Source organism: Stylophora pistillata, chromosome 2, assembly GCF_964205215.1.
Source record: "Stylophora pistillata chromosome 2, jaStyPist1.2, whole genome shotgun sequence".
NCBI lineage: Eukaryota > Metazoa > Cnidaria > Anthozoa > Scleractinia > Pocilloporidae > Stylophora > Stylophora pistillata.
This window is the reverse complement of record NC_142520.1, coordinates 48,411,303-48,433,191: the sequence shown is the minus strand read 5'-3', so window position 1 is coordinate 48,433,191 and position 21,889 is coordinate 48,411,303. Positions and strand designations below refer to the sequence as shown.

Sequence of the window (21,889 nt, the reverse complement as noted above, 5' to 3'; positions counted from 1 at the left end):
GGGACAACTTTTATGATCTGACACCAAATTTACCGGAAAAGTGAGGCAGACAAGGCGGTCAATTGATAACTGTATCCTGGGAATGAGAGGTTTGAGAAAAATGGGGGGGGGGGGGGAGGGGGGACATGACACACCAGTCCCTCTTTGTTTCTCCTGGTTTACGTTTCGTTTTATTCTTTCAAACATACCAGCAAAACATCCTCAAATCGCGTCGGCTGGCACCAATAAAACGTCCCTGAGATGTCAAAACAAGGCCTCTTTTCACCATCATTCGCTTGTTGCTCTTTTATGCTGAACACAAAAGTGAGAGAAGTATATTAGCAAAACCCTTTCTTGTGATTTCACTGTCAAACAACACCTTCCTTTGCACAGGTAACCTCATAGCGATATCTTTCGAGGCTGCTGTATATCCAACGCTGTGCTCTAAGAAAATGAGAAGGGAGTCCACTGCTCTGAAACTTTGAAACACAGGGTGCCCAGCGAATGATGGGATATCTCTCTGCCAACAGAGGGGGAAAACACGAGTGAACAAGTCGCGGTTGGTTTAAATTTTTCTCTGACTGGTTGGAAGAGATGCGCGAGTTTTCTAGACCAATAGGAAGGCAGTGTAGAGCTAAACCAATGCAATCCCAGAATACTTTAACAAAAGCTACTTACGCTTTAAGTTTGTGTAGAACTTTATAGGTTCCCTGCCTTGCTTCTCCCCCTTGTTTGGTTGCTAAACTGAAGGACAGTCTCGGGTCGACTGCTCTGACTTAAAATGCGAAAAGAAACACTACCTTTAATTTCATTATTGCAATAATTTCACTAGACAGTGCCATAAATAACGGAATAAAACTTTATCACACTATCTTTACAAAAATTTATTTTAACAGGAAAAAAGCTAACTTCATTTAAATTGCAAATTGAATGCTACAGAAGACAAAAAGTCCTCATTTAAAATCACAGCAGTTTGTAATCCTGTTACAGCCCTTTCAAGAAGGATTTCAAACAACTTATAAAAATGCCAAACTGATCGCTTCCGAAGAAATAGAAATACTCAGCTTTGATATATAAATTAACTTTGGCTTTGTTTTTTTTTTTTTTTTTTTTTTTTTTTTTTTTTTTTTTTAAGGAGTGTACAGTCAGCATCTTAAGAGTAGAAGATCTCAATCGATAAAAAAAAAAGACATGTCAAAAGATTCCATTGTTAACTTGTAACTGGATGATCATTTGCATCGCAGTGAAACAAAAAGAAAAAAAGAAAGAAAAAAAATAAAAAAAATAAATAAAAAAGGAGAACTTCCACGTACAAACTTACAGTACTTTAGTAAATACCCAGTCTAATCTAGTCCGGTTAAACCAGTTCTAGCAGAAAATTCCGGCCAGTAAAACCAAAGAAAGAGAGCGTACCACTGGCGCGTGCTAGCGTTGCAAGGTTTGCCTTCTTCATAAAAATTTCTTAAGTACAAAACGATATTCAGCCCTTTCAAATCGTAAAATGTCATTGGCAGGCTTTTATCTGTGCAGAAGATTCTACAGCCTAAAAAAATCCAACAAGCGCTCGCAAGGAAAGACAATTTCGGGTTTCGCATACGCTCGCCGGACATGGAGCAACGTCCAACGCTTTCTTACACTCTTCCACTTCTTCGCAAGTGTCACTAACAGATGCATTTTGTGAACTCCACACGGCTTCCACGAGTATCAGATTTCTTGAACTACCATGAGGTTTGACGTTTCGTCGATCTAGGGATCAAAATTAGAGAGACACGCAAAAAGGTCTCAATTTTTTTTCAGGAAAATTATGTCAAAGTGAATTTGTGGCGATATGTGACATGAACGGTGATGACAGCTTGATGAAGTGACGCCTTGACCGTTATAAATGAGGATGCAACTGTCAGTGATTGCGATGGACTAGAGCAGTGTTGGCTGAAGTGAAAGTGGACTGTGACGTCACCAAAATGACCGGAGATGACTTTCTTCATAAGGCTTTCCAGAATCTATGAAATAACCCTTAAAGCGAACTTGCAGAAAGCTAGACTTTTATTCTTAGTACTTGCTGAAGCTAAATTAGATATCCACGCATATACGGCAAACATTCAACCCTACTGATGGTTTTTAAATCTGCCAAAGTATTCTCTCTCTCTCTCGCTGTTATTCATTTCCTCGTGAATTAGATCAGAAATTGGTCTTAATTTCCTTAAATCACTTGAACTTCACCTCATAAAAAATATGAGTCCTAATAACGCGAGAGGGTAAGTGAGGGTAAGGAGGGGGAGGGGGGGGGAGGGTTACACAGGCCTACTTTCACGTTGTTCAGCGGTAACAAATTTGCGACATATTCCCTAACTTGCCCCCGATGAAAACCGAATTCATGCGAGTTAGGGAATATGTTCATTAACTAATTATTCAGTTATCTGTTTCCTGAAGAGCACTTTCAAACAAGATGACTTTGAGATGAAGTTACGGTAATCTCTGGATTAAGTCCACTTCTCTCCCCCTCCACTAAGAGCCCCCCCCCCTCCCCTCCCTTAGCGTGTGTAAGCGGTTACGATACAATCGGCACAAGTTGATCTCTTAGAGCGCATTTTAATTGAGTGTCGGGAAACTAAAACCAAAGTAATCACAACTGCCAATCAGAAGAAAGGAAACTACCTATAAGAACCAATAAGAACTCAAAGTAAAAACCGACAAGCTGCCTAAAGCGCGGGAAAACGCGGGCAACCAAGAAATTGGTTTTAGTTTTGCATCTGATTGGTTAAGAGAGTGGCACGAGTTTTCTGGACCAATCACAGAGCGAAGTAAACGAAAAACAAAGCAACCCCGAATCACTTGAAAATTGTTCTAAACTCAACTGTCGATAGATGCGCACAAAATTCGTCCAAACTAAATATGTCAACCTGTGGCTTTAAACTTGGTATCTTCCATGAATAGACAAAGCAGTTTCTTGGATCAAATCGGTCATTTTGCAGTCCGTTTGAAACTGTCCTTTTCTTGCAAAGTATTAAGAGAGTACGTTAAATTAGATATAACTTATCCATCTAGTAAACAGACAATAAGGTTTTTAAAAGATGACGAGAAATACTTAAGAAAACATCTGAATATAAGACGAGGAAAATATAAAAAACATCTACTTTACCAACTCCTATTCCTACTATTTGTACACAATGCCTTTGTGAAAATATATTCGTGATGTTATAAAGACTAATTTACTGTTTTTAATGTGCAGGTGACTTTACTCGATTTCTTTTTTATTGCAAGTGCATAAATTGCTTCACGAATCCAAGGGCACTATGAAACAGGTAAAATAAAGTAATTTCCACTTCAGAGTTGAAAGAAATTAACCTATTGGTATTTCAAAACAACACGAGACTTCAAACCCCTAATGAAACTCTCAAAAGCGAGTCACTTAAATTTACGATTCTTTCGAATCCCTCAGAGATTCATTCTGGGTCCTTTCAGACAGCCCCTCGCCATTTTAAGTGTAGTCCCTCATCCTTAATAACCATGGTGATTCACTAGGCACAATAACTCCTATTTGGTTGACAAAACAAAAAAACAAACAAACAAACGAACAACCAGTCTTATCCATAACCACGCCAGAAGCAGCAGTCAGGCCAGGAATTTTGCAGGTACCAGTCTTGGTTCTTAGGTCATTCGCCTAAAATGACCTTAAGGAGTATTTTTCCCCGCTGAAAATTGCTGCAGAATCCTCATCAGACTAAGAAGGTTATAGCAAAAAGATCATAGATCACCGAATCCGTTTCCGAGATAAAGATCTTTTATCTCTTCAGTTAGATACAGCAACACAAAAAAAGCCGCTATTTTCTTGTTGTATTTTTTATTCATTACACAGTGCTATCACTCGTGAAAACATGCGCACAAAAGATGCGCGATGCCATTAAAAGGAATGAGACAAAATATCAAAATCACACTTTAAACTTGCCTGGTGGTTTGCCATTGCTTTGTTTGCCTTCTGGTGCAAAACACAAGTAGGCTTTGTCATGATCAACAGCATGGTTGACTAAACCAGTTAACTGAACATCTGTCTCGTTTTCTTAAATAAACAAAATCAAAGGAATTCACCGTGAAAAACAAAACTCAACACTCAATGTTTCCACGCCGTCTGTACATTCCATCCAATGGCAAATGTAGAAATGTCGCAATTCATGTCACAAACATCCGGGATCCTTACAGTAACTGGGATGAACCCAGGATTAACAGTCGTCAATGATTAACTCATCAAAACGTTAGTCACTACCATTAACACTATTTTTCCAGCTACCAATAACATTCCTTTCTGGCTACCAATGACACTCTTTTCCAGCCACCGAATACTACCTCCTCGGACGATCAAACTACTCGATCGAGTCCGAGATCTTTATTCGGTTCCAGTCATAAATATATCCTAGGAATCTCTGTAACCCTTCTAAACAATTTGATCCACATTAGGCAAACGTGCCTCTTAGCTTTTTTCAAATTCTTCCTTGATTTAGTCAATTCTGAGGTTACAAATCAAGGGAGAATCTCTAAAAATTGGAGCACTGACAATGTAATCCTCAAAGTCGATGAACAACTAGGCTCAAATGACTCCTTAGAAGCGCTTGAAACTGGTCTCCACAGCCAACTAAAGTGCAGGTGCATGTGGTCAGATTAGTAGATTTAAGTTAGTCCAGTAAGAGTGCAAAGCTTAGATTATGCAATAACAGATGCAGAACAATGAGAACAAGCCAAGTAAGCAGTGTGTCCAAAACACTCAGTCTAGGAAAGGACAAGGATCTCCAAGAGACTATCGTAAAAAAAACAGTTAGCTACACAATGTGGTTAGGAATAACTATCAGTGGTAAACAAATAGGTCCGGCGTTATTCGCTTGCGATGTATAAAGAAAAAACTCCGAGTCGCCCACGTGGATTCGAAACTCAGACCCCGAGAAAGCTTAGATTTTTATCCGTAACTTTAACAGTGGATACAGGTCTCATTGAAACTTACTTTTGACTTTAAAAATGCTAATGAAAGACAGTATGTAAAGATCACTGAGCTACCGTGGACTAATTGGTTAGCTAAGCTACCTATTAGATCCACATGTGGCAAGGCTGATCCCACCAGCGAGTTCGACCCAGGTTTCCCAGGAATTCCTCGGTCTGCTTTTTCCAAGATGGCGCCCGGTCTGGTAACGCTTAGGATCAAAGAAAGGCCAACCAACTGGAATCTCCGTTATTAGCGATTCGAACCAATAATAATTGAAATTTTTCTTGAATATCACCAGTGCAAAAAATAACCTATCGGGCAGAGCCTTGGTGCCCTGCGTGCTTTTTCTCTACCAGCCTTCATCTCCAAAACTGACCGAGAAACCCCTAGGGACAAGGTTAATATGGTCCACTGAAGAGAGATATTTATGAATCAATGCTCAGTTATCCTATTCCATAAATTCCTATTTTTCATTTGATTCGAGTCTGGTGTAGGCAGAGAAATTGTAATCTACAGTTCTCTTCTAAAATGCTCGGCTGTGTTGGTGTAGTGTTTTAGCGTAATCAGAAGTGGAGTGACACATAAAATATGATGTGTGGTCAGAAAATTATGTATGGGGGCATAAAATGTCATCACACCATTTACCTTGATACTTTTTATATGTATCATATGGGCGTGTTTGATGGGCACATTTTAAATCCCCATACATAATGAACCTGGTGTTGCCAGAGACATACGGAACTGGAACCATATTAAGAGACTGTACATTGAATACAGTGGTTTGGCAGAGGAAAAGCGAAAATTAGGTAAAGGTGTAGCACTGAAGAAACGGCGATTGATGTAGACTGGAAATCACCACAATACAAAGACAACACTAAGCGAATGCACAAACTTGTGATGCTTTTTGTGTAAGAAAAGGAATGGCAACTGCACAGTCACTAAATAAAGATCCTTCTATGAAGAGCAGATTCTAGTGTAGAACAAGCTTTGCCTACAATTGTTAGCCCGTGAGCTCTCCCTCTGAACTCTAGGTCTGATACAACAACAAGAAAGCAGAAACTTTTGTGTCCTTGCTTCATAAGCTAATAACTTACGAGAAGCTGGAAAAATTAAAAAGGGGCAACAGTTGCTTGCACCAATTACACGACATCCCATTAAGGACAGTTAAGCGTACGAAGAATCCAAAAAGATAGGCTGGAGGCGAGCTCCATACATGAAAGAACGTGCTTTAAAAGAAATTTAAAATCAGGATGAAAAAGGGCTTCTTATGGAACAACAGTAGCAGAAAACAGTCGATCTGACATTTAAGAATGGAACTTATCAAACAGTGTTTAATATAAGAGAGTGTTTAAAGTTAACACATAGATACTAACTACTCGCGGCAGTTGCAGTGATGAGAACAGCTTTGCCTAGTCCACGGAAAGTGAGGGTTCCTTTAGTTAGAAGAAGTATAACGAATGGTTAGTATAGTAGTGCAAAGATCTATAAACAGACTGTACTCAGATTCACATCACCGTAAGCGAAGGTTGGCCCAGGCTTAAGCAGCTCTTTAAAGAGACATATTTAACTTTGCTGTATAGTTCTCAGCTTCAGCTTACAAAATGGAGAGTAATTATCTGTTTGAAAGCTTGGAGAAGTTACAAATTGGTCGTTCTTATGAGTGAAAGATTTGTGGCTGTGTCAAGAGTGCTTTCATCATCAGTCATTTCAAAAAGTGGCAATTTCACTTCCTGACCATAACTTACCATTGGTGAAATCTGAACAAACTTTCCATAGTCCAAGGAGCTTCTTGTACAACTTTATTTCTTATTTTGAAATAGTAGTTCGGCTCATTCGACAAATACGAAAGGAAAAAGTGTAAAACAAAAAGGAAACGCGATGGCCATGGATGGGCAAGACTTTCGTGGATTGCAAAAGACAACCTTGGAAAACTAGAGTTCAATTGTCTGAAGTTGGCGAGCCGTGGTGTACAAGTAGCTCCTTTGATTATCCCAAAGAAGTTCAACGACCCAAGGAATCAAATCTACTCGATTAGTTTTTGCCTTTACAAACACCATTTAAATCAATACCACAAAGACAATCAAGTACTCCATAAAGTTTTTAAGGACAGGGTGAATATTTTAAGCTTTTAGGGGCAGAACGCTGTGTTAACCCTGTTTATTTTTGTACCTTTGGAGCAGTCACACTCTTTTATTAGCTCTGGCTGTTTCACATCAGCATGACAATTCACACAGTAATGAAAAGCCCTGGAAAAAGATCAAAAGTAACTTATCGGTTATGAAACTCACTTTAGCAGGAAGAAAACGCGAAGGTCACGGTTTCTTGGAAACTATCTGAGATGAAAAGAAAAGTTATTCGTACAAATACGTTTTTCTTGAAGACGACCCTTAAAGTTTAACTTGGGATACTCTAATAAACTTACGCTAACTGTTGACAACATTGTCAGCGTGTGTAATCCAAGTGGTACACACACTTTCAGTGCGTGTAGATACGCATATGCAATAGAAAAATTACACTCGTGCAGTGAGTTACACGCAAATGCGTGTATTCCAATTCGTCTTTTGCAATAATTCTTCCACACGAATGCGATCGTTGAGGGAAATTGTAATTCATTCGAATATTATCACCTAAAAAACCAAAAGAATTTATTTACATACCTCTTGACTTCAGAAGCAGAATCGGCAATGAAATATCCTCGTGTCCGTTGCTCAATGGTCTTATCCAAAGGATTGATATTGAATCTTGAGAGCAAAAAAAAAAAAAGAAAAAAAAAAGAAATAAAATGAAATGAAATATAATTATTCCGAGGGGCCAATTAATAATCAAGTCTAAGGAAATTCTCGATAAAAAGTGGCTTTGATGTTGCATGGATACTTACACTTTCTCTCCATCAGGTTTAATAGTTTCAATAGCAATGAGCAGTAGGCCAAGCTTGCCAAAACAAATCCTGTCCAAAAAATAAGCCTAATTACTTTATTTATCGCGCGGAAAGTCTTTATGGGGAAAATTGTGCCTGGGGTCCCTGACAAAAGTCGTGAAACACAAGGCCGAAGTCCGACGGCTGCACTCAACACCAGGAACACAATATTTTTCCCATACACATTGACCTAGACCTATAAATAGTTTTTAGTTTTCCTCCTGGATTTCTTTTATTTGCTTTGCCGCAAATGGCGCGGAAAGATTCCACACCGTGGTTCGTATTTTAAAAAAAAAGGTGTGGACCGCCTAATACGAGCGCGCGATTGACCAATCAGATTCGTAGATAAAAGATTCGGACCCGTTGAGATGTTTCATCAAAAAGTAAGATAAGAACATTCTCCATGCCTAAAACGTAACTGGTTCATGTCATTCAAATTTAGCCAAAGAATACTACAGGATTTCCTCTCTCCCTTGCCTTCTGGACACCTGTGACGATTAGCATGACACATATTTGCAGTTAAGAAATGTAGAACTTACTCAGCAACTTGTTGGAAGGTCATCCCTTTGAAGGAACTTGATAACGTTTCAGTGTACAATTCAAGGTTTGCACCTTCAATGTAATGCTTCTTCCATGCGTCTGACTCTGTCGCATCTGACTGAAAATATACATCAAAGAAAAAATACATATATCTTATTAGACGTCTTGTTGTGTAGTATCGCTGAGTATTTTTGCGAGTTGTGCCGTATTTTGACGAGCCCGTAAGGAGAGTCAAAATACAAATAACGAGTAAAAATACTCAGCGATACTACACAACAAAACGTCTAATAAGTTATTTATTATCCAACACGCCAAACTGTTGTTTCAGCGGGCGAATTTCGCGGATATTTATTTACGGGGAGTGCGTGACAGAAGTTTGCGAAGCGGAACGGAATTGACGCGTTGTTGTGTTGCTGTTTCTATTTTCTTCATTAAATGAAAAAATTTTCTGGTCGTCAAGCTTTTTTTCTTCGTTCGATTCATCAAATCAACTTAGATCCATATTTGCCAGCCATTCTGACTCTTCGTCGTCGGAAATATGATTCAAATTGTCCGCCACTTTTTTCTTTTTTTCGTAACTACAACCAATTCTTCGCTTGCGCGATGCGACAAAACCTGTTTAACCGGTACTACAATAGACGAGTACAAATACCGCGTGATATTTGTACTCGTCTATGGCGTTATTCGTACTCGTCTAGGTGTAGTTGGATAATAAATTTAAATATTTCACATATTGCGTGAAAATATAATAAATATCACATGAACACTGTGCAAAACCACTCCCATTGGACCCCCCCAGTTTCTGAAGAACTGCCTATCATTGCCTATAGTGGTTTTATAGGTAGGAGGTGCTTGATTTTTTATTTTCACTCACAATTTTAAGAGTCTTTCACTTACTGCTTCATGAGATCGCATTGAGAAAACATTTGCCAGTAGAGTTGAAAATCCTGGTGACAAACAGCTTTGGGCAATAAATCCTAGCTTGAGCTGATTAAAAAAAAAAAGAAGAAAAACTCAGTCGGATAATGACAAATCCACCATCTGAATGTTTCATCAAAAATTAATATAATACAGTAACAAGACAGTCAAGTGAAAAATTCTAAGTTGAAAATACATGTACAGCTACCTCACTGATGCAAACAACATCATCTCCACGTTTGGGATTCCAAGATGGGATATTCAGTAGGTAAGACTACAAACAAATGGAATTTGTGGTTTTTTGTTGTAAGTTGTTATTGTTATTACATCATTACTGTTTTTTTGAATATGCAACTATCCAACATGATGAGTTTCCATAAAACTTCACTTCAAAGACCACTTTCGAAATAAAACTCCCAAGAACAAACAATTTTTGAAACAGTTACACCCATGATTTTGACTCCGTTTTCATGATACCGTATGGAATCCTTTATTCATTCAGTCTGGTAACTCATTTCAATTCAATATTATAATTAAACAACATAAACGAGTTTTCAACCCCTGAATCTTAAAACAAGTCTGTTTATTGATAAATATTAATTTAAATCACTAATATCATTAACATTCTAAACATTTGTTACCTTTCACCTCTTAAGAGCGATAAGCATATAATTTTTCCCAACAGCATCCCCCATGAATCAAAATTTAGGTCAAGGAGAATATACGAAATGATCACAAACTCAAGATTAAAAGTCTTGATAATCAGGCAAATTCTCCTCCCAGTCAGCACCTTGGAAAACATACAAAGTACAGTATAGAGAACTTGCCTATAATTATATGCTAAGGGAGTTAAGGGCTTAACATGTACCTTGTTCTGATACTGTAGCAGTTGGATGATGACCCTTATTCCTGGGTAGTAATTCTTCACAGCTACAACTCTAAAATTAAAGATATAGTCCCATTATGCGAGCAGAAAAAAAAATTAAAACATTTTCTCACATTCTGTTCTACTAATTTTCATCCAAAATTGTTGCTGACTAGAAAGGAATCACTTTTTCAGAGAAGGTATATATTTTGATGACAGGTGAACCAATTCTTCATGAAAAAAACGTTCAAAGACTTGTTAAAAGTTTGTAGGCCCTCTTACACATTATAAAATTAAAGCACCTCATGATATTTTCTGAATCTTCTTCACTGGGATTAATACACTCTCTGTTACACAGTACAATACAGGAATCAGCCACTTTCATCTAAAATGCAATGCAAACCATTCTTTATTAGTTTACACAGGGTTTGTACACTTTTTCAGGCCAAAGATTCAAGGACTTTTCAAGGGCTTTCCAGGACCCTACTTAGAAATTTCAAGGACTTTTTGTAATGACAATTTTACCTCAAAACCAAGAGAAATGTTTCTGTTCACATCTATGTTTTGGGTTTACCAATGGTGCAGAACAAAAGCAGATATTTTTCGATGTTGTTCAATAAAAAATCAAGGACTTTCAAGCATCACCCAAAACGAAATTCAAGTACTTTCAAGGCTTTGAAATCGGCCTCCTGAAATTCAAGGGTTTTCAAGGGTTTTCAAGATGCATATGAACCCTGTTTACAACTACAGTTCAAATATTATTTTTGTAACTTCAACAGTTACTACACTTCACATCCATTTTATGATTGGTCATGAAAGAGAATTATAAACTTTTAACTTAGACATTGTATTAACAGACCTTAACTCTTTTACAGTCCTCTGCACTCAGAACTGTGCCCTTGAAGTAAGATACATGAACAAAATGTTTCTTGAGCAAGGACTGCATTTCTGCATCTGGCAAAAAGCTAAATAAGGACAATTAAACAACAGATTAATTGGAGGATGACTTTTGAATATGAAATTTATGCAATTAAAATGTTACATCAGTGACATGCTTGGCTGTGCCTCATCTGCCAGCCACTTTTTTGCTTTACAACATTTTCACACCATTTGTGGTCTCTTTCTAAAAAGATGCATAGCAAAACAGAACCTTTTGGCAATTTGAAAATAAATATAATACTCACTTTCCCATGATGACCACATTTACGGCAACATTTGAGCGATCTTTATGCAGGAAATCCCGCAAGAATGTTTCTACACTCCCCTTGGTGATGTATCCACAAAGAATGATATGTCTGGAAAAAATCAGGAAAGAAGAGACATTGAATGTAAAAGAAATTATGAGTATTCATCAAGGCTTATAAAATCAATCTGTTGAGAACAAAAAGATAAATTCATTTAAAATAGATATTAATTTTTTGTTGTACTTTATATCCCAATGAATCACCAATTACAATTTCACCTTGTCAATCATGGAAAATGGTTGCAATCCAAACAGAAACCAAAAGATATATATATAGAACTCTTACAATTCTTCCTACATAATGTGTTAACAAATTTTGATGCTACTTGTGGGTCATTTCTAAATCAGTTACTGTTAGTGATAAAAATGCTTCTGCCTTACCTTCTTCCTTCAGAGAGTTTGTATGAGCCATGATAAACTGTGTGGCTACCCAAATATTCCAGGATTGCTGGGATATAGGTGGCAAACATACCCTACACAAAAACACAATCAAAAGGTGAGATCATTCATTTCATTATATCACATACATCTAAGTAACCAAAGGTGTTTCTTGACAAAATATTTTATCAACTGAATGTCACATCATCTATGAACACTTAATTTACACCCTACATTTTGTAAGGTGCTGACTGAGATAATTTTTTTTAACAGTCAAGAGCTTCTTTGGTTGCTGATCATTTCCTTTATTCTCATAACCTTAATGCCTGATTCAGGAGTGATATTGTAAGCTGGGTTCCTACACTTTTTTCGGAACCCAATTCAAGGACTTCCAAGGACTTTTTGGGTTGTTTTCAAGGACCTTAGCTCTCAAATTCAAGGACCTTTAATAATTTTAGTTGCATTAAATAGGAGCAGCCACAAAGTCCAATGAGTGTGACTTCAAGCATGCACATCAGAGTGATCACATGCTAGGTAACCAAGGTTATTTTGACAATGCATTTTCAAAAAATCGCATGTCAAACATCATAATCAGACATGGGATTTGAAAGGAAAACTAATTTTTCCAATTAATTTTGTGCTAGAAATTTACACTTTCAACACCAAAACCAAAAAAAAAATTAGACTTTGATTTATCTGTGCTTATTTCTAAGGACTTCTCAGAAATTTTCAAGGACCTGAGTCTAAATTCAAGGGTTTTCAAGTCCTTGAAAACAAAAAATTAAATTTAAAGACTTTCAATGACTTACAAGGACTTTCAAGGAGCACAGGAACCTTGTGTAAGGAGCCGCAATTAAATGATATTCTCTCTTGGGGATCAGAGGGTTAATTGCACTATTTTCCTTTGATTTAACTTCTTCAGGGAACAAATTATTTTAATCTTTCTTTTTTTACTCTCTTCTTCTCTCAAAAGTCCCCAAAAACTTAATTCCCAACATTGTCACTTTTGTAACAGAAAACCTGGTGGTTGATACCCTCTAAGTAGTCTGGAAAACCAATTTTGTACCCTCAAACCTTAAAAAATCAGTTTATTTGATTTATAATAACTTTACCATGATGAACCTAACACTTCACTTACCAGGCCAATGGAAATGAAAATGATCATAAAAATTCTTCCAAAATATGTTATGGCAGATATGTCACCAAATCCCACTGTACTCATTGTAACCTGTCAATTAAAAATGGTACCAGCAAGTCAGAAATAATTATTCCCATGAGACCTTTTTTAATCTATCATCAATTAGTAAAAAATTAAAAGTTTCATCTAATTGTCTCCATCTCCTGAACCTCAAAATAAATAACAATTTCAACTTAGCAATAATTTCCTATTGACCAGCTATGTTTCAATAAAAAAGCAGATAGATCACACCGTAGGATACCAAATGGCATGTATCAGATAACTTCTTCCATATCAAGAGTGAGACCCCAACAAAATAACAATCTCAAATTAAAATAAGCCACATAACTGTAGTGCTACATTACAAAATATTGTGTAGAACATACCACTAAAAAGTAAAGACAATCAAAAAAGTTTAAGCTTTGACCATTTCTGAAACTCCAAGGATCTCCTGAATTTTCCACCTGATATCAAATTAAAATTTAAAAATTTCACATTTGTCATTAATCTCTGTCAAATATCATGCACATCACATAAATATATCTTATTAACCAACCGCGAGGGCCATACTGGGAGAATATCGGCCCGAGGTCTTGACAGTACAGACTGAGCGCTGCGAGGTCCGTACAAAAAAGACCGAGCATTTTGATTGGTTGATTTTAGTTATTGGCCCTCTGACTTCCCAAGTTGTGTAATAAAGTTACATTACAGTCAGCAAACTATTTGAGGGTTTAAGGGTATAAAAATCTTCAAATGAATATAGCTGCCCGAGTTGTGGAATTCAAGGGCTTGACTTCTGCAAATATTTCTCTCTAAATTTCTTCATTGCCTCCTACTATCCCAGCATGGTCATAGGGCTTGATTATACACTAACAGGGATTTCAAAAAAGGCTGTTGATGGCACAGTAGGTACAGGCTGTGACTAGATAAGGGGGCCATAACAAGAAAGCGACAAGAGCCTTCTTGCAGGCCAAACAAACACAACAGCAGTTAGAGGTGTTACAGGCTGCAATAGAAAGCTGTCCACGATCACCAACTTTTCTTGCAACCCTTGTACTCAGTTTTTTTTTCCTTGACTTACCAGATGAAGAATCCCTGCAGATGTAAAAATGAGGGCGAACAAGTTGCCAATCATGACTGTAAGTGTAATGACCCCACTAAAAATAAAAAACCAAGAACAATTAAACCATTTATTTTGATTATAGTTATTAATATCTTTGATCAAAAGTATCATTTTCAATCACACAAGTGTGTATTAAGCAGAACTTATAAAATATGGAAGCGAGTCTGAACATGGTTATCAGAAATTGTGTACAGAGAATCTGGAATATATCCCAAACAAAATTGCCTTAATTTTAGACACACGACAAACCTGGAGTTAATAATTCCCACGAATTGAAGAATATCTGCTAGCCTAATAAACTGCATTGCACGGAGAAACCTTAATCCTGAAAAAAATTACATGTAAATTTTAAGTGAGATATCATGCTGATAATCAGTTGACAAAAAAATAAAGCTTAAATTATATTGACACATACAAGTAGATTAAAAATCTTCACAAATGAATGTGACTTGGCCCTGTTCATTTATTTATTAATTTTGCCAAACAACAACAATCTAAAAAAAAAAAAAAAAAACAGAAAAAATGACAATCAACGATGAAAACAAAATCACATTCCACATAGTATAGGGGACCCTCTACAATGTGTGTGAGCCTATCAACATTTATCAACGGGTGTCTACAGTATCTATCTCTGGCTGTCTGTTAGTTGTAAAATGTGTCTTGTATCTGTATGACTTGTCTGTTTACCTACTTGTATGTTTGATACTTGTCTGTCTGCCTTTCTATTCTTACCAAGGGTATAAAAGAATTGGAACTCTTACCCAGCCAGTTCTGTTGAAGAACAACAGAGACAAATACTTGAGGAATAGTAAAGAAGTCCACCAAAGATAGAGTCTCCACCCAAAACATGAGCTTGTCATTAGCTGCAAGGAACTTATTTGAACAATGTTTCAGATTAGTAAACAGCTAAGAATGAATAAAATGTTGAAGATTGAGACAAACAAAAATGATTCATTTTCATTTGAACTTCCATGATTTGTACATACAATTAAGCAATCAGTTTCATTTTCTGTTTTCCTTTGATTTAGGTGCCAAAGAGGATATAAAAGCAGCTACCTCAAAAAAATTTAATTCATCTGTATTTTACATTTCTAACTGTACTAAGTAGGGTACAAAATAATGCAAAGCAATGTGATATCTTAATGATACCATTATTTAGACAGTTGATTACTAATTTTTGTACCAGTTCTATATAATCACTTGTGGGTGTTGTTTCAAATGAAAAACAGGGATGACATTTTAGAGGAGTTGGAAATTAACTGCGCAATTTGTTGTGTTAAGCATTGCTGAGTATCAATTTTTTACTTGCTATTCTTATTTAATTTTCCATGGGGTTTGCCAAAATTTGGCACAACTGTTTAAGATATACTCAGTGATGATGTACACCAAAATGTGTATTACACCAAAATGAATTAAAACAACTTTTCATGAAAGTCAAGAATTGCTATAATTATTTGTATCATTAACCTAAGAATGACAGGCATACTTTAAAATAAAACAAAAATATAATTATTTATCTTTTGCCATGTACCCTTACCCGAAGAAGGAAATGAAGCAAAAAGAAAAGATTGAAAGCAATATCAAATATCCAGAGCTTCTGTGTTTTCATGTCCAGACAATGTTCAATGGGGCTGAAAAAGAAAACAATGAAAATCAATAAAATGGATTAAACAGAATTTACCAGAGTGATGTATATTAACAAAAGTGCTATGCTCAACATTCTCTAAAATAACATACGTCACAATAAGTTGACAAAATTTGCACAAGTCTACTTCATTGCCTTAATTCCTTTAAAAACACAGATGAAAGTGTTTGATATCCATTAAGTATCCATCAGGTTGTAATTAAACACTCTCTCTTAGAAGGCATATGTTTACACATAACCTTTAATTCAAGATAAAAAATGTTGCCTTAGCATATTATTGCTTTTAAAATATATTTTACTTTTTTTCATCCTTCATGGTTGTACCAGTCTATATTCATTTCTCCATCTTCACAACTCAATCCCCCCACAAAATTAATTATTTTGGCAGGCATTTGAGTTTCAAAGCCATAAATTGGTTAATTTCATTAAGATTGACCCCTACAAAATCTGACAGTCTTGACCCTCGACAAAAAGATTATCCAGCTATGAGGCAGGACAACAGCACCCTTAAAACTTTGTATGGCTTGACAAAATTTTGTTGGAAGAAAAAAAAAAGTCCAAGTGCACTCATAAAATAGTGCTGGTAGACAAATGTTTGCAGAATAAACAAAGATTTGCTTGATGCTTTCTGGCCCAATTCCATTTTTTTTTTATTTCTAAAGTAGATGTACCTTGAGTTAACAAAAGATTTTCACGGGGAATGATTTGAATTCCTAAACGTAGGAATTATATGATAAAAACGATTAATTTACGAGGAAGGTTTTTAACCTCGTCGAATATTTATAACATCAAAAAATGGTTAAACAAAACCAAACAATGGGGAAAGAATCCCAGTACTTACTAACTTGCCTCTACAGCATACAAAACGATGTAAAGCATGCTAAGGAGGAATGAAATTATAACCTATTGAAAGAAAAGAAACAAGTAGAGATTGGTATTAGTTAGCACATAAAGAATTACCAGAAGCTCCTGAGTCTATCTAGCCCGTATGCTCTTTCAAAATTTCGACGTTATTCGTAGTCTCAAAAAATAATCTTACTTTTTTGATAAACACCCAATTCTATATTTCCAGACTATTTTACCTGAAACTGCATTGAAATCGTTCCTTGATTGAACCAAATTCCCCAACTGAAACTGTGACCATCACATGCCAGCAAGTGTTGTATCTAGTCGCAGCGCTAGCAACAGTGTTGGTGCGATAAGCTACAGCTAGAATCAGCATGTGGACTCGACAACAGAACTACATATAAATTGAACAGGGGCCTATGAACAGGAGCCTATGAACCGCCGGGAAAGGAAAATATTCCATCTTTAAAACAGGGAAATGAGTCCCCTTGTCATTCGAGCGCATTTTCGGCGGGCGAATGCCCAATGCTTCAATGCTTCAATGCGTCAAGCATAGCCGCCATTTTGGATTCTCAAAGCAGAGGAGAGTTGGGGAGAGGTAGACGGCGGGAGGCAAAAGGTAGGAGAGGGTTGGGTAGGAGAAAGCAAAATTCAACCTCGTTCCCCTTGTCGCCTTTTTCTAGCCCATCCCCAGAAAAAACAACTGTTCACTGAAATAACTGATGAGAGCTTTGGAATAACGACTAAAACTGGGGTGGATCCAGGATTTAGTCAAAGGGGGTACGTTCGGAGAAATGTTTGAGGGCATGCTCCCTGGAAGATTTGAGAATTAGGTCTTAGGAAACATGATTTCCAGCATTTTGAGGGAAAATTTGGGGGGGGTGCAACCGAACCACCCAAACCACCCTTGGATCCGCCCCACTAAAAACACCTTTACTCTCCTAGTAATGGCACATCTGATTGGCTGAAAACAAGTGCATTTTCATGTGACACAGATGAAAAGTTTTAACTTAAACCTGTCTGCCATATAATTCTAATCTGATATTAGTTCTGAGAATTTGGAATTACATAAACTGATAATCCTCTCAATGATATTTTTCTTTATTCTCATCACCTGTCTACTTGATGTTATACTGATATTGTAAGGAGAAATTTTGTCCTGGTCACTCATGGGAGTTTTATAATTTAAGGGTTAATTCAAGGTCAATTGATTTTTGTAATAGCTTATTATTTCTACTGGAAAATCCTACATATACAAATATGCTAGATCAGTTTATTTGGTTCAGTTTTTCAATAAGAGCTCTGCAGTTTCTACCACTCTACGATAGTTTCGAATAGCATGGGTTCTAGAGATGTCAACCTGTCGAGGATCAATGTTACTATAAGTAGTGTTGGCCAACATGGCGACCGACGTGTCGGTCGACAGCCGGTCAATAGTTGGTCGATAGTCGGTCGACAGTCAGAAAATAGTCGGTCGACATGTCGGTCGATATGTCGACCGATATATGTCGGCTGATAGTTGGTCAACATATCAGTAGACAGTCGGTTGATATTTGACCAACACTTGGCTGACACTCAGTCAACACTTGGCCAATGCTTCATCGATTCTTCACTGACACTTAATCATATACCTGAAAGTTTATGCCTTCATATCAAATTTTTCAATACCGACACCGCAACAATACACAACCACAAGAGCGACGTTCAAACTACATTTACCGATAAAGTTCAGACACTTGACCGATAGACTACCAACACTCGGCCGATAGACCACTGACACTTGACGGATATTCCACCGAGACGCGACACTCCATCTGTCAGTTGACAGTCGGTCGACGTATCAGCCGACATGTCGACCGACTATCTTCTGACTATCGACCGACTATCGACCGACTATCGACCGACTATCGACCGACTATCGACCGACTATCGACCGACTATCGACCGACTATCGACCGACTATCGACCGACTATCGACCGACTATCGACCGACTATCGACCGACTATCCACCGACTATCGGCCGACTATCAGCCGACTATCAACCAACTATCGACCGACTATCGACCCACCTGTCAACCGACTATCAAACAACTGTCGACCGAAATGTTGGTCGACATGTCGGTCGCCATGTCGGCCGACACTACCCATAGTAAAATTAATCCCCTGTGGAGATCTGAAATCTCAGTGGAGAATTTTCTCATCTGCCACTACGGCATCAACTCATGAGTAACCTTCCCCCAACAAAAAAGTTGATGCCCGTGGGTCCTTCCCCCAACAAAAAAGTTGATGCCCCTGGGTCCTTCCCCCAACAAAAAAGTTGATGCCCCTGGGTCCTTCAGTCAAATCAATCTCCCATCCCAAAAACCAAGGAAAGCTTTTGTTTAGTTTCTGTTAGGATGTGGTTGCATAAAAATGCTATAAAAAAATGGCAAGAAAAGTTTGTAAAATCAAGGCTATTTTGATGGGAGTAAATCTGGGGATATGATGTTCACCTACAATGAAACAAAGCCTTTGAAAGCTGCTGGTCCATTGCATTTATCTGAGAGATTTGGTGAACCATATGGAAGACTGGGAGACTCCTTTTATATCCACAAAGCTCCTGCATAAGTAACCCAGGAGAGTTAGAATGTGTGGAGTTCTAGAACTTGAAGTCACTTTGCAAGTACAAAGAAATATGCAAGTTGTCAAAAACATAGTACTAGCTGGGCTAAGAGGATTAACATTCTGCTTTAAACCTGATAGTTAGGGACATCTGTCAGTTAATTCATAATTATCTCTGGCAATGAGGCTCAGAACTACCTTAAAAGCTACAAAGATATTTTCTTGAAATGCATCTTTGTAGCACCTGAATCATAATCCTTACAGAATAAATATTAGGAGATTCCATATCGATATCTGTAAGAGGGATTAGTTTAATAGAAAACTATGTAAAAGCGCACTTTTCTTATACTACTTTTCTCAGTATTAATTACTGCTTTACTTTGGCCCTGCACTTTCTATTAACCCTTGTTTAAAGTGTGATTCCTTTTTCCACTCAAATATTTGTATTGTTTTGCTTTTGGAAAATTGTACCTTAATATAACTTGAAAGGTGATTAATTAGGTTAATGAAAATGTAAATAGTGCCCTTCTCTGTTTCTTTCCTCCCAGCTCCCTTGAAATGGAGGAAAAATACTACAAAGGCATAGAGTATCACTTAGAGATCACATTACAGTAATTTAACAAAAAATGACTATCGTGGAATTTTGGGGGAAAAAAAATAAATGGATGGGCTGTTGGCTTGATTAATGCAGGAAAACTAAATATTCATGAATATAGCACAGTAACAAAGATTTAGTAATATATAGACAGGTAAAAATGAACAATATAAAATCCCGACGTTTCGGCGACTTCATGACGCCATTATCAAGGGTACAAATGAAAATAAAATTAACAAATGCGAGTTCAAGAGTTACAACTAATTTGCATAGGGGAGGTAGCTACACAAATACTTAAGCAGGGATAGAATCCGTTTGCACGTTCAAACTCGGAGTTAATTGTTTGATGTAAAGCATCTCATTGACAAGACAATCGAATTTGTTCATGCGCTTCTTGAGAACTTTGAAACAGCTAAGAAGGTCCTCAGGGACAGCACCTGCGTGGTCGTTGTCGCAGTGCTTGCATACTGAAGATGACGTGCTCTTATGGCTATCCACGCGGGCATATAAATGCCCACGTGTGTAACCAACATAGCTCCCTGTATCACACAGGTTAAATTTAAATTGGTACACTACGCACTGTTGATTAACCAGCTGTGGTTTGGTTTCACATTCTTTAAGGTCTTGGCCAATTTTCCAACTGACAAATACGGGCTGGATTGTGGTTTGGAGTTTAATGCTAAGGTCTTAAGCTCCAAACCACAATCCAGCCCATATTTATCAGTCGGAAAATTGGCCAAGACCTTAAAGAATGTGAAACCAAACCACAGCTGGTTAATCAACAGTGCGTAGTGTACCAATTTAAATTTAACCTGTGCGATACAGGGAGCTATGTTGGTTACACACGTGGGCATTTATATACCCGCGTGGATAGCCATAAGAGCACATCATCTTCAGTATGCCAGCACTACGACAACGACCACGCAGGTGCTGTCCCTGAGGACCTTCTTAGCTGTTTCAAAGTTCTCAAGAAGCGCATGAACAAATTCGATTGTCTTGTCAACGAGATGCTTTACATCAAACAATTAACACCCAGTTTGAACGTGCAAACGGATTCTATCCCTGCTAAAGTATTTGTGTAGCTACCTCCCCTATGCAAATTAGTTGTAACTCTTGAACTCGCATTTGTTAATTTTATTTTCATTTGTACCCTTGATACTGGCATCATGAAGTCGCTGAAACGTCGGGATTTTATATCGTTCGTATATAGCACATTTTGTGAAAAAAAGAAAAAAAAAGACCTTGGGCGTCCATTCCCACTTATTGTTTTAACCACTTAGCTTGGTGACTAACAATAACTATGATAAGGCCAGCAGAGCCTTAAAACGATTGTGTGGTCGCCAGAGCAGGAAAAAAGGAAATTATAATGAATAAGGGAAAAAACCGGACAAACAACGCATTATTCATTTTTCCGAGAGACAAGATAGAAAATCTAGGTAAGGGGTGATGGACAAATAAAAAATTTAAAACATTCATCAGGCTAGAGACCAAACACGAACGAAAAGAAAGGGACTGATCAGAATGTTGTTCGCCTCATTGTGAACGACACTGGTGAAATCAACCTACAGCTGAGATTTTTTCTAAATTGTTTATAATCTCTTTTGGGTTCATAAATTTATCTAATAATCGATCACAGAATTCTAACTTTACCATGTTTTTATCTATCGAAAGCATAAGAATACACTTGAAAGTCGCGCGCTATGTCTAATAATTTGAGAAGCAATTACGCGATATAGCTGGTCGAAGTTGAGACATCGAATATTTATTTACATGTCATCTTTTGAGGTCATAATTTTTTCAACAACTGGGTTCTAAGCCAGCGTAAGGAGTTTCTTGTGGTACCAATTGATTCTGGACACTTGTAATTAACTGCACGTCTAGTTGAGAATATTAGCGGTTAACATATAATATCAGACAGGAGCAAAATTATCACGATATAAATATTCACCGTGCAGGGCAATTTGGCTGATGTAGATCATGTTGGTCACCAGGCAAACAATAATGTAAGGGAATCGCTTCGGGCATCAAGTTTAAAACAATCGGAGTCACTTCTGAATAGCGTATGTAAATATTGAGCGTGTCAATTTCATAC

The 21,889-nt window shown here is 37.3% G+C and overlaps 1 protein-coding gene across 8 annotated transcripts in view; it reads right to left on the bottom strand.

The window, feature by feature from the left end:
* LOC111336401 (calcium-activated potassium channel subunit alpha-1) overlaps positions 1-21,889 on the bottom strand; it is a 28,693-nt gene that overhangs the window by 6,182 nt on the left and 622 nt on the right. The window contains exons 1-24 of one of the 8 annotated variants that reach the window (XM_088748054.1): positions 16,837-17,177; positions 16,596-16,657; positions 15,647-15,740; positions 14,871-14,982; positions 14,359-14,434; positions 14,068-14,143; positions 13,373-13,450; positions 12,948-13,037; positions 11,813-11,904; positions 11,373-11,483; positions 11,048-11,153; positions 10,491-10,573; positions 10,192-10,261; positions 9,532-9,597; positions 9,303-9,392; positions 8,405-8,523; positions 7,827-7,895; positions 7,606-7,689; positions 7,118-7,194; positions 6,322-6,381; positions 3,926-4,036; positions 1,615-1,725; positions 658-754; positions 189-291 (exon numbers count right to left, since the gene is read on the bottom strand). In XM_088748054.1, the coding sequence (XP_088604180.1) occupies positions 189-291; positions 658-754; positions 1,615-1,725; positions 3,926-4,036; positions 6,322-6,381; positions 7,118-7,194; positions 7,606-7,689; positions 7,827-7,895; positions 8,405-8,523; positions 9,303-9,392; positions 9,532-9,597; positions 10,192-10,261; positions 10,491-10,573; positions 11,048-11,153; positions 11,373-11,483; positions 11,813-11,904; positions 12,948-13,037; positions 13,373-13,450; positions 14,068-14,143; positions 14,359-14,434; positions 14,871-14,982; positions 15,647-15,740; positions 16,596-16,657; positions 16,837-16,848 (2,049 nt within the window). In that variant the 5' untranslated portion in view covers positions 16,849-17,177. Of the gene's footprint in view, positions 1-188; positions 292-657; positions 755-1,614; positions 1,726-3,921; positions 4,037-6,321; positions 6,382-7,117; positions 7,195-7,605; positions 7,690-7,826; positions 7,896-8,404; positions 8,524-9,302; positions 9,393-9,531; positions 9,598-10,191; positions 10,262-10,490; positions 10,574-11,047; positions 11,154-11,372; positions 11,484-11,812; positions 11,905-12,947; positions 13,038-13,372; positions 13,451-14,067; positions 14,144-14,358; positions 14,435-14,870; positions 14,983-15,646; positions 15,741-16,595; positions 16,658-16,836; positions 17,178-21,889 lie in introns of those variants that run through there. The other 7 variants (XM_088748047.1, XM_088748050.1, XM_088748048.1 and 4 more) reach the window with 7 other exon arrangements.